Source organism: Trichechus manatus, unplaced genomic scaffold (assembly GCF_000243295.1).
Source record: "Trichechus manatus latirostris isolate Lorelei unplaced genomic scaffold, TriManLat1.0 scaffold00030, whole genome shotgun sequence".
Classification (NCBI taxonomy): Eukaryota; Metazoa; Chordata; class Mammalia; order Sirenia; family Trichechidae; genus Trichechus; species Trichechus manatus.
The window spans coordinates 11,649,322-11,662,097 of NW_004443966.1; the positions used below are offsets into that span (position 1 = coordinate 11,649,322).

Genomic DNA, 12,776 nt, shown 5'->3' on the forward strand with positions numbered 1-12,776 from the left:
TAGACTCAGGAAGGAGTCCACCAGAGTATGGGGAGGTAAAGCCTCTTCCTCCCACGTAGACTCAGAGTGGAGGAAAGGTGCAGTGGCCTAAGGTTAGAGCCCAGAGAGTGGGAGGAACTCGCCCAAGGTCATGGAGTGTAACCAGGATTCAACTCCAAGTCCTCGGGCTTCAAAGTCAGAGCTCTTCCCACTTCCCAGGGGTAGCCTGCTTTTTGCGCCCCTCTTCGGGGGCAGAGCAACAGGGTCTGGTCCTTAGAGACGCTTCCAGCCTGCTCCCCATGGAGAGTCAGGCCAGCTTGGGAAGGGAGGCCTATAGCACAGACTGGGCCAGCCCTCTCTGTCCTTACAGCCCTCACTTTATGACAAATGACAGTGTGTGACTCCAGGGAAATGTGTGATATTTGGGAACGTCATAAGCTAAGGTCATTCTACTTTGTCAAGAGCCCGTAATGGAAGGTAAGCTTGCCTTGAAGTGAAGCTACTTCCCCAGCACAGGAAGGCAGCTCCCGGCAGTTTGGGGGGTTATGTCAGCCTCTCAGATAAAGAATGACTCAGAGTTGACTCTGAGGTCATCCAGTCCATTCCCTTCCACCAAACAGGATTACCCCCAAGTCCTCCCTGCCAGGCGGCCTCGGCATTGTCAAAGCCTTTCAGGAGAGAGATGTCATTGCTTCTGGCTCGCCCATCCTTGCTTGCACCCAGTGCTGGGGTGGAAAGAAGGAGAGGGTGGGGGCTAGGTGCTCAGGCTGCTCTCAGGAGAAGGATGCTGAGTTAAAATAAGCCATTCCACACTGAAGCAGACTGATGGTGTAGCTGTCAGCTGGCACACTCCAGGTCATCAGGAAAGTTGCAAGGCAACTCAATAATTTAACAAAATAATTCATGTTCTGGGAATGCAGCCTATTTTAATAAGCTGAAGTTCACTTACCCAGCCCCACTGGTGATGGATGGCATCCCTAGCCTCCAGGTCCCCAAAAGAGCCACATCTTGGGGCAAGCTTGGCTCTGGGACAGGACTTGATGGGGCCCAGAGAAGGGACAAACAAACAGCATAAGCATTCATATATGTGCCTCCACCTTTCACCAGGACCACAGGCAGCTAATTCTGATAAAAGGACCAGATTGAGGGAGTTGAAGGCAAGGATTTGATCTCACCTCCCCATTTCACAGTCAAAGGTTAGAGGATGAAGATACAGTAATGGCTGAGGAGCTCCTATTGAACCAACCCTCCCACAAATAGCAACTATAAAATCTGGAGAAAATATAAAAAATAATTACCTGAAGGCACTAGAAAACCAAAAAAACCTGTTGCCATTGAGTCAATTCTGACTCATAGCGACCCTACAGGACAGAGCACAACTGCCCCATAGGGTTTCCAAGGAGTGACTGGTGAATTCAAACTGCCAACCTTTTGGCTAGCAGCCACAGCTCTTAACCACCACACCACCAGGGCTCCAAAGGCACTAGAGAGAGAACAAAATCAGGCAATGACTAGAGAGGAGTGGACGCTTGGAAGAAGGGAATGGCACTGAATGAGTTTAGCCTGAGGACAGGCCTCAGTCAACAATACTCTGGGTGGCTAAAATACAGAAACCGAAAGCCTAAGAAGAACCACAGGACAAACCCAGGGTGGATCCAGCAGCTAGAAAGTGAAGAAGAAAATCCCAAAAAGGAAAGAACTACAGACAGGGTGTCATAGATTGAATTGTGTCCCCTGAAACTATGTGTCAACTTGGTTAGGCCATGACCCTCAGTATTGTGTGGTTGTCCTCCATTTTGTGATTGTAATTTTATGTTAAAGAGGATTACAGTAGGCTTGTAACATCCTTACTAAGGTCACATCCCTGATCCAATGTAAAGGGAGTTTCCCTGGAGTGTGACCTGCACCACCTTTTATCTTACAAGAGATAAAAGGAAAGAGAAGTGAGCAGAGAGTTGAGGACTTCATACCACCAAGAAAGCAGCACTGGGAGCAGAGCACATCCTTTGGACCCAGGGTCCCTGCAACCGAGAAGTTCCTTTTCCAGGGGAAGATTGAGGATAAGGACCTTCCTCCAGAGCTGACAGAGAAAGAAAACCTTCCTCTGGAGCTGACACCCTGAATTTGGACTTTAAGCCTACTTTCCTGTGAGGAAATAAATTTCTCTTTGTTAAAGCCATCCACTTGGGGTATTTCTATTATAGCAGCACTAGATGAAACAATATCAGTCAAAACAAAAAATCAGCACTTTCCAAGGAATATAACAGAATCCCATCTCTATAACGTGTCATTCATAATGTCCAAGATACAATCCAAAATTACTAGACATATGAAGAAACTGGAAATGTTACCTATACTGAAGAGAAAAGGCAATCAGTGAAGACCCACCCTGAGATGACCCAGATGTTGGAATTAACAGTCAAGGATTTAAAGCAGCCACTATAGCTATGATTTTACTTAATATAATTGTATTTATTTTGTTTTTGTTGTTGAGAATATACACAGCAAAACAAACTCCAATTCAACAGTTTCTACACGTACCATTTAGTGACACTGATTGCATTCTTCCAGCTGTGTAACCATCCTCACTGTCCTTTTCTGAGTTGTTCCTCCCCCATTAACATAAATTCACTGCCCCTTAAGGTTCCTACCTAATCTTTCCAATTGCTGTTGTCAATTTGATCCTATATAGATAGTTCTTCAAAGAGCATAATGCTCAAGGCAGACATTTTTTACCAGTTAAACTAAACTATTGTTTGGTTTTAAGAAGACTTCAGGAGATATTTTTGGTTTAAGGTTTAAAGATAATCCCAGAGCAACAGTTTCAAGGGTTCATCCAACCTTCATGGCTCCAGGATACTATACCAAAAAACCAAACACACTGCCATCAAGTCAATTCTGACTCATAGCGACCCTACAGGACAGAGTAGAACTTTCCCATAGGGTTTCCAAGGAGCGCCTGGTGGATTCGAACTGCTGACCTCTTCATTAGCAGCTGTAGCTCTTAACAACTGCAACACCATGGCTCCCCAGGATACTATAGCTATGCTTAATGTCTATAGCTACTACAGCTTTGCTACTAAAAGCAAGTTGGTAGCAAAACTTCAAAGAAAACCAGTACTTAGGCTTTTCAGTATGGAGCAAGTTCTCCTATTCACGTTGCCCACCATGATTCTTGCATAAACCCCAAAGAAGCACTGGGTTCACAAAGAGGAAGCAAAAGAAAAATCTGAAGTCAACACAGATGCTCAGCAACTAGGAAATAGGCCCACCAGGTGGTCTTCCCCTTATCTGCTTATTTACCCCTTATCTGCTCATTTCTTACCCCTCAAATAATAATGCCACCTCATACCTTTCTCAATTTCCCCCTGCATTTCTCAAAGTATTTTCACATTCTTGACCTCACTGGACCCTGGTAGGTGGGGCAAAGATGATTGTATCTGTTTGATGAGTACACTGGGAACCTCCAGATAAAGTGACTTGCCCAACGTCATCCCGCAAAACATACCCTCTCTTCCTTCCTCTCCTCTCTCCGGTGACATGAGTGAAGCCCTTCCCCAGGACAGGAAGGCAGTGACTGAGAGTGGAAGGGTGACAATGGTTTGCAGGACTGCAGACAAGGGCCCAGGATTAGCATGTACAATTATACAGGCTGAGCACTGCCCAAGGGTGGCCTGGCCAAGGTGCCAAGGGATTGCCGAAATCTAGCCTGCACTCTGCTCTCCAAACCAGATGCCTCGCCGTGGGGCTGCATCTTCCCTGGGGGAGGGGAGGAGGCTGTCTTAGGCTGGATTTTCCCCTAGAAGCAGACCTGAGATAAGGATTCAAGGATAAACAGTTTAACTGGGAGGTAATCCCAGGAAGCACTGATAGGGGAGTGGGAAAGCAAGACAAGAATGAAGGCAGTCGATACAAGGTGTGTTACTGAGCAGGTTACTACTTTGGGCAACCGAGGTTCGACCCCCTAGGGGCTGCTGGGATATGGTGTAGCACACTTCTCGGAGTTGTCCCCTTTACCCTAAGGGCGAGGACAACTGTAGATATGTATCCACCAACTCCCCATCTGTCATTAGTCAAAGGATGCCTCCAAGGGCATTAACTCTCTAACACTTCCACCCTGCCTTGCCCACAAGCTCCTATGGCTAAAAAAAGGCTTTAGCAGAGCATCACAGGCGTTCAGTGTGTCGAGTGGGGGCCAAGGGGATACGGGTGGCACAACAGCAATATCTGCTGCAGGGGCCTTTCTCTAATGTACACAGACGCTCCGGTGCGCCAGCCGCAGCCCTGAGTTCCTGCCATCCAAGAGAAGTACTCACCGGTGTCTGGTACACTTGAACCAGTTGAGGATGTCCGTGCATCGCGTGTAGTAGATCTGGTCAAAAGGGTGTGCATATGATTCCTGGACCGTCACAGCATAGCTGAGAACCAGAGGGAGAACAGGGAGGATGGTCAAAACTTGGGAGGCTCAGCAAGTATTCAGGATGGGGTCACCCTCCCCGGCTTGGCGGGGGTGGGGGGGGCCAAGACCACAGCCAAGTGCCCAGGGGCTCCAATCACCCCTACTATCCTCCTCCTGCCCAGATGCCCTCAGAGGGAGGCCAAACAGGTATTCACACCTCCCTGACCCCAAGCTGGATCCAGGGCACAGCTCTTCCTGCCCTTTGCCTCAGCTCATTTCTGAGATTCAAGCTCATTTGTTCATTTAACAAAGAATGAGTAAAGGAGGGCTTAGGTTTACTCCGTGTGGCTCTGGAAGACAAAGCTAAGTTTATCCTTTATGTTTGTTCAGACCTTTATGGTTTTCAAAGCACATGCATGGAAGCTGATCCTTGCAGCATTCTGTGAAATAGGTGGTCCCGTTTTATAGATGAAGAAGGTAAGGTTCCGAGAGAGGCAGCTGCCTGCTGCTACCAATAACTGTTAATATTTATTCAGTGCCCTGTGTGAATGAAGTGCTTTACAAATAGCATACCATTTAATCCTCACACAATCTTATAAGGTAGCCGGAATTACTATCCTCATTTCACAGATGAGAACACTGAGCACCAATCAGAGGATAAGTGACTTCCCCAAGGTCACCCAGTTGCCTTCAGCTCTATTCTGCCTATAGGAATCGTTGCGGGTACAAGGAGGACATGCCCCCAGATCTCCTGATATAATGGTACTTTGTTATCCTGCTTGTTAGCTGGAAACATGGACCAGTGAGTAGAAGCTGTAGAAAAGCAGATCTCAGCTTAACCAAGATAAGCCTTTCTATCTGCCCGCCCCCGGCAGGGGTTGTAAGAAACAGCATCAGAGCCATTGCTACTGATGGCAGAGCCAGGATGAATGCTAAAGCGAGGACTCCCACTTCCTGTGCGAGCTGAAGAGAAGACCTCAGCTGAGATTTTAGAAATGAATTTTTATGTGAGCTGGTATTATGCAGTGTTTTCCCCAGAAGCCTCACTAGCCTGGGCCAGATGGCTGGGCCCAGGCTATAAAAGCCCTTCTGCTTTGCCTGAGGAAATTCTGTTGGTTTCCTTGCAAGGAGGCGGGGCCGGCCAGGTCCCCAGGTGGGTTCACAGCAGCCTCTGATACCTGAAAGGTCAGAGGTCTAGAATCCAGAAAGAGGAGGTTGGGAGCAGTCAGCAATGCCTAGGGACCAAGGGTGGTGGGAAATTCTGCTTCTCTGAGGCACTAGGGATGTAAGGAAGGAGGAGCCCTCGGTGACCACCCACCAGCTGGCACGCATCTATGCAGATATGGTCCAGACCCCTGTTTTATCTCTAGGCTTGGGGAAACTGAGGCAGCTCAAGAGCCACCCCCAGCTTCCCAAAGGTTTCTTCCCACTCTGAAATTCTATGATTCTACCAAGTACCTCAAGGGTCCCTGTGTGGCACAAATGGTCTGCACTCGACTACTAACCTAAAGGTTGGTGGTTCGAACCCACTCTGCGACACCGCGGAAGAAAAGCCTGGTGAGCTGCTTCCATAAAGATTATAGCCCAGAAGACCCTATGGAGCAGTTCTACTCTGACACACATGGAGTCTCCATGACTCAGAACCAACTCAACAGCAACAAGTTTGTTTTTTGTGATTTACCGGGAACCTCACTTAGAAGCAGGATAATGAATGGGTAAGAGTCGATGGGCTCTGGAGTGCAAACATGTGGGTCAAGTGTGAACCCAGCCTCTTGTTAGCAGTGTGTCCTTGGGCATGTTATTTAGCTCCTATAAGCTTCTGTTTCCCTACCTGTAAACTTGTGATAAATACCACCAGGGACTTCATGTGATTATTACGAGGATTAAAGGAGGCTGATAATAGTATCTACCTCTCAGGGGTAGTGGAAGTATAAAGCAAGACAATACATGTAAAATGCCCAACACAATGCCCAGTACATCGTAAGTGCTTAATACATGTTGGCCATCATTATTATATGGAGTCCCTGGGTAGTGCAAATGGTTAACACACTCACCTGCTAATTGAAAGGCTGGAGGTTCGAGTCCACCCAGAGGCGCCTTGGAAGAAAGACCTAATGATCTACTTCTGAAAAATCAGCTACTGAAAACCCTATGGAGCACAGTGCACTCTGACACACACGGGGTCACCATGAGTCAGAGACAACTTGATGGCAACCAGTTATCATCATTATATGGTGCGCACAGATTCACCTCCCATGCTAGGCAGAGAAGGGTATTTCCTCCCTGACCATGGTGGGGAAGAGAGGGAGCAGGACCTGCATACAGAATGGGCCCCTACCTTTGTGAAGCACTCGGCGTCAGGCTCCCCTTCTACAATGATAGGGACAGTGGATGCTCAGAGAAATGGCACCCGCCCAGTGGGGGAGGGGGGAGCTCTGCAGGGGGGCCCGGGCTGAGCAACTCTGGCCCCCAGACATTGTCCTAGCTCCAAGTCTCCGACCTGAAGCGTGTGCCCCTGGCTTCATGGCTGGGTAGTTTAACACTGCTCATTTGCCAACATGCTAATGAGGGGCCAGATTAATCTTGTAGAGCCAGGCTTTACTAGCCAGGGGAGGCCTCTGTACTGATTTTATGGTGGAGGGACATAATTAACAAGGAAGCCGCCAGAAGCACTCATCCAGCTGGGAAATTCTCCCTAAGAGGTCTCTGGGGGACCAGGGTGGGGGTGTTTCTGGAATGACTCAGAGACTGGATCCACCCACGTGTAACAAGCAATGGAGCTCAGTTCAAAAGGATGTTTTTGGGTAAGCTGGGAAGGAGAAGTGCCCTCACGTCACCAAGCATCACCACCAGGGCCTCCTCCCTAGGGGATGGAGAAGCCTAGGGAGTCCCCAGACCTCCTTTTCACTGTTAGGTTCGCTCCCTGTTCTCCTGTCAAAGCTCTAGCTGGGCTGATAGCCAAATCAGCCTGAAATTCCAGCACTGTTCAGGCTGGGTTCAGAATATTTTCACATTTCAGATTTGTTCATGTTGGGCAGGTTTAAAAGATTAGAGAGTTTGGTCTGGGTTTGACTGATCCATTGGTGCAAATGGGATTCAAAGAAGAGAGAAGTTAGGGTGGGCCCTGCAATCAGGGAAGGCTTCCTGCAGGAGAGAGACCCAGATTGGAGCCACGGGAGAGGGTGGCGGTGAGCAGGCATTCCAGGTGAGACACAGCTCAGACAATAGCTGGGAGTAACTGTGTCTCAGCTGGGCCAGGCAGAGAAGAGGGGTTTGCTGAGGCTGGAGTCGGCCACCCAGAGAGACCAGCGAAGGTTCCACCTGATGTCTCTCTGACCCACCGAGAAATGAAGATTTACACTCATCAAAACCAGATGGGGCAAGGAGCCTGAGTAACTTCAGAATCTCGAGAAAGCTTATGAAAAACTCAGGTTCCTGGGCTCTACCCCCAGCCCTGTTGACTCGGAGTTTTGAGGATATGACTCAGGAGACTTCATTTGTTTACACACTCCCTGGTGAGTCTGATGTGGATGAACATCTGTGATAACCAGCTCCTGGAAAACCAGAGTTATCAACAGTAAAAGGCAAGAACTGAGCTCTATGGTCCCCAAAGCACCTTCAGGAATTGTTGCCTTTGGTCCTTCAGCAAGCCTGTGAGGCAGGAGTGATTCTTCTTCCCACTTTACAGAGGCAGGAAGCAGGCTCAGAGACTTCCCAAAGTCACCAAGCCAGCAGGTGGAAAAGTCCAGACTGGAATGAACCCACGCCTTCTCACCACAGATCCTATATGCTTGCACCTCACCAAAAAGGGGCAGACAGCCCCATTAGCTCTTGCCCCAGCCTCGACTGTGTAGGGACGCCAGGTAAAGCATCTGGACATGGGCGATCATGCCAGTGTGGGCACTGTCCGTCTGTCTCCCCAGCCAACTCCTCCTGGCCCCACAGGTGTCCAGGCTAACCCAGAGCTCAGTCCTGCATGGACCAGGTGCCTTTCCCTGCCACGGGGCTGGGACATTCACCCTCACAGCATGGAGCACGGACAGCCCCTCGCCCCCCTCCTCCTCCGCCATCTGCCTCCCCCACTGGGTCCTCATCTTAATTTTATTCATTTGATTTATTAACATCTAAGTGGCAGAGTCGTCCTGGTCAGCACGGCCAATCAATTCCAGGGTTTAATTCGGTTTTTCCTGATTGGGTCTCTGGTCACTGTCTTCCTGCTCACCAAAATCAATACTTTAACCTTGTGCTTCAAAGTCAGGCGGTCTGCAGGGGCCCGGCCCATTCCCCAGGCCTTAGTGCCGCAGCCAGAATGCAGCTGCTTTTCTGTGTCCCCTCCACTGCCCTTCCCATGGCAGCCCCCATCCCAGAGCAGGGCAGCAGGCCCCTCTGCCATCCTCCAGGCTGCTGGCCGTCCCATACCCCAAGCTGCCACGTTGTTGCCAGTCCTGGGAGACCAGGAAAGACATCATAACATCACAGACCAAGACATCTGGGACCACAATCCACACACTGCCACTCCCTGTGCCCCACCTCAACTGCTCTGGCTGTGGACAAGCCCCCAAGCCCCTCTGGGCCTCTGTCTCCTCATCCGTAAAATGGCTGGCAAATTCAAATGCAGAGAGGGACATGACAGCACATTGTCAACTACCAGACTGCAGAATGTAGGCGGCCTGTCACTCAGCCCCTCCACCCTGAGCGCCCACAGCGCTGAGCCTGTACGGACTCTGTCCTGTTCTGTCCTGCCTTTCCGCGTGCGTCTCTCCAGCTGCACAGCAGGCCCCTGTGGACAGGTGCTGCTTCTGCTGACTCCGCTTTTCTCCCAACAGCACCAAACCAGAGTGAGACCCACATCTTACCTCTCCCAGTGGCTGCACACATTGGGGTCCTCGGGGTTCAGGGAGATGGCGATCAGCAGGAGCGAGGAGAATATCAGCACTGTTGCGGTGATCGCCATCCCGGGCCCTGAGCGGGAGAACAAAAGAGGTGGCCGCGTTAATCAGAGCGTTTTCCTGGGCATCTGTTTGGCACCGAGACTTCTCACACGAGGCGGCAGAGCAGACTCGCTAAGCAGACTAAGTTTCCCACCATCGGGGAGTAGCGAGCTTTTGATATGTCACACGCGCAGGCTTTGACTAACATGCAATAGTTCACCCAGTCTGAGTAACTGCAGAGTGGGAGGGCTGAGTCAGGGAAAAGCCGGAATTCTAGCCAGGACGTCTTCAAGTTTGTGGCTCGTGGACTACTGCTTTGAGACTGTGTGAAAGTTACAGACCCTCTCCCCAGAAACAAAAAGGCTCAGACACACAAAATCAGGCTCACATTTCAGGGCGTCCTCAGGCCTCCGTGTCCAACCTGGTACTCAAGAGCTGTTGTTCTGGACTACTTCCAAGGTGACCCTCCTCCCCTGGCCCCTTCTCCCTCAACTGGGGATCCTGAACAAAAGGCTCCTCACACGAGGGCAGAGCATCGTGAAGCTGAGAGGGGCTGAAATGACCCCAGAGGCTCCCTGTCTCCAGGACTTCCTGGTCCTACAACCTGAGAGAACTTCCAGTCCACAGGTCCCCACCTGGTGGGCTGCCAGCCTTGGCGAGTGGGGAGGGCTGAAATTCATATGTTCCCAAGTATCACCTATAGCATGAACACTGTGACTCAGAAAGAGGCTTCTATTTTTCATGTGTACATGCATGCTATTGTGGTTTATTTAAAAGCCTTACTGAGTTCAGAGTAGTTTTTCTTCTCAATCAGCAATACTAAAAAATGCAACTTCTAATAAGGAGGGGTGGGGTGGTATATGAAATATTTTGACATTGGAAAGGGGCCCCCAGGTTTGAAATGGCTGAGAATCTAGACCCTTCGCCCTGCTGACAGACAAGAAAGTACTCACCTACTTCCAGGGGACAGATGCAAGTGGCACATATTCTGCACACACCCCCATTTGTACCCAGAGGGCAGCTAAATGAAGCACCTCTCTTCGTGAAAGGTTGAACACCCTCCTCCCCATCTCCAATCATTTCCCTGTTGAACCCTTTCTTCCACAGACAAACAAATTGTCACAAATTCTGTATAACTGTGGGGGTCCAAATTAATGATTAATGGGGTTGTTCTCTCTATTTGAAGTCTGGAATTAAACTGGCTAAATGCAGTCTGGAAATCAGTTAGGAAAGCAAAGAGCGATTCTGGTGTGTGTGCTCAGTTTGCACAGTCTGGGAGTAAGCAAACCGTAGCCGTTCACCTCTCACCCACGTACCCACTCAGCCCCAGGCCTCGGAGACTAATCAGCACCTAACTGAGGGCCCTGCACACACTGAAATCCATACAACACTAGGGCTGCAACCCTTTCTCCCCAGAGAGGAGGAGAAACAGTCTGGAGACCAGAAAGAGTTTGCCCAGGACCTGACATCCAGTTTTGGGGAGAGTCAAGGGGAGAACAGGCATGTTCTTCCGGGTGGGGTTTGGGCATCGAATAAAGAAGTAAACGAATGATACAGCCCTCCGGAAAACACGGAATCTGGGTGCCAGCTGTAGAGAATGCCTGGGCTTGGTGCTCTCCATGGTACTGACTCATTGCTCTGGCCGCTCCTGTCCTCTCCAGCATTCTCCTGAGAGGAGTCCCAGACAGCATCTTCAAACTTGCCAAGTTTAGAATATCAAAGGTGAGGCCACCTGGACAAAAGAAGATCCAAAGTTGCTCCTCTGGCCCCTTTTGCTCCCTGGTGATGGAAGAGGGGTAGGAGAGGGAAGTAACCTGGATCAATGCTATAATTTAGGAGCTCTTCATAAATCTTCATGAACACCTCTTTCTGAGTCAGGTCTGGACAGGACTGTTCACTTCTCTCCCACTGGCAGTGAAGTACATGAAAACCAGGGCACAGAGAGGGTGGTGGGTGTTTGGATGGGCAACAGGAAGTGGAGACAGACGGGGAGCACACGGATGTAGCCAGCTAGGATTGTCTTATGGATTGAATTATGTCTCCCAAAGAGAGATATGTTGAAGTCCTAGCCCCCTGAACCTGGTATGCAACCTTGTTTGGAAATAAGGTCTTTGAAGATGTTATCAGTGAACATAAGGTCATACAGGAGTTGGGTGGGTCCTAATCCAATATGACTGGTGCCCCATAAAAAAGAAGAGACACACATACAGGTAGTCCCTGACTTATGACATTTGTCACAATGAACCGCACTTACATTGGAATGGAATCCTGTTGTCAGCTGGGACTACCTGTACTCTGTACAATGTTGCAGGACATATGTATGTTTATATGTTTATATGTAATGTTTCCAATGCCCAAAGACAAATAAAGATTGGATTTATAAAGATACTGATAATAAAAGGCAATAATAACGAAAACTAAAAAAATGAGGTATTCGACTTACTTCAGAACCCTGTCTTAAGTCGGGAACTACCTGTACACACAGAGGGAAGAATGCCGGGTGACAATGGAGGCAGAGACTGTGGCTGCAAGTCAAGGATCACCAGCCATTACCGGACGCTAGGAGAGAGGCATGGGACAGATTCTCCCTCAGTGCCCTCAGGAAGAATTGACACAGCCAACACCCTAATTCTGGATTCCTAGACCCCAGAACTGTGAGACAATTAATTTATGTTCTTAGAAGCCACCTAGTTTGTGGTGCTTTATTATGGCAGCCCGAAGGAGCTAATCCAGGTGGCATTTAGACCATCTGGAGCCCTGGATCCACACATCCCTCCTCCATGACCGTGACTGTGTGAAGGTCCACAGAGCAGGTGGGCTTCCCAGCATGTGCCCTGTGGATTCACACCCTAGCCTAGCACAACCCCGTCACCAGTGTTCATGAAGTCCCCCTCTCTGAGGCAGGCTGCGTCTGCGTCTGTGGTGGTGTAGTGGGTAGGGCGGGGGGGGACCGCTTCCAGCCTAAGGGTAGATGAGATTGCGGCTCCTCTGGGGTTTTTTGTTTGAACCTGGTCCAATCTAAAAGGTGCAACCTTATCGTCCACCCATTGCTCCCTCCCCCAGGTCAGCTAGGTCTTCTCACTTGCTCATTCTCACCCCAAGCCCTGCTCATGCTGCTCCCCCAGCCGAAAATGTTCTTCCTTGGCTCTGCATATCCAAATATCACCCACTCCAGCTCAGGTCCCCGGCTCCTCACAACCCACTGCAGGGCTTGGCAAAGGGTGTTGACACTGACGGAGCACCTACTATGTGCCAGGCACTTTATATCCAAGTAGTTTACAGTCTGGGTCACACAGCCCAGTACCCACCACTTTCCATCTTGCACTGCCATCTTTTCCAGCATGATCATGTCATCTTTCCTATGTGACTGTAAGCACCTGGAAGTGGGGTCACGTCCTAGGCTGCCCTTCCAGGAACTGATTTTAGCAAACATGCTTCAGCTTGTCTCAGACACATCCCTGAGGCAG

At 49.7% G+C, this 12,776-nt stretch overlaps 1 protein-coding gene across 1 annotated transcript in view; it reads right to left on the reverse strand.

Annotated features, from left to right (window-relative positions):
- MEGF11 (multiple EGF like domains 11) overlaps positions 1-9,355 on the reverse strand; it is a 255,173-nt gene extending 245,818 nt beyond the window's left edge. The window contains exons 1-2 of the mRNA XM_004374678.2: positions 9,235-9,355; positions 4,296-4,397 (exon numbers count right to left, since the gene is read on the reverse strand). Coding sequence (XP_004374735.1) covers positions 4,296-4,397; positions 9,235-9,332 — 200 coding nt within the window. The 5' untranslated portion in view covers positions 9,333-9,355. The remainder of the gene's footprint in view (positions 1-4,295; positions 4,398-9,234) is intronic.
- Between the last annotated feature and the right edge of the window lie 3,421 nt (positions 9,356-12,776).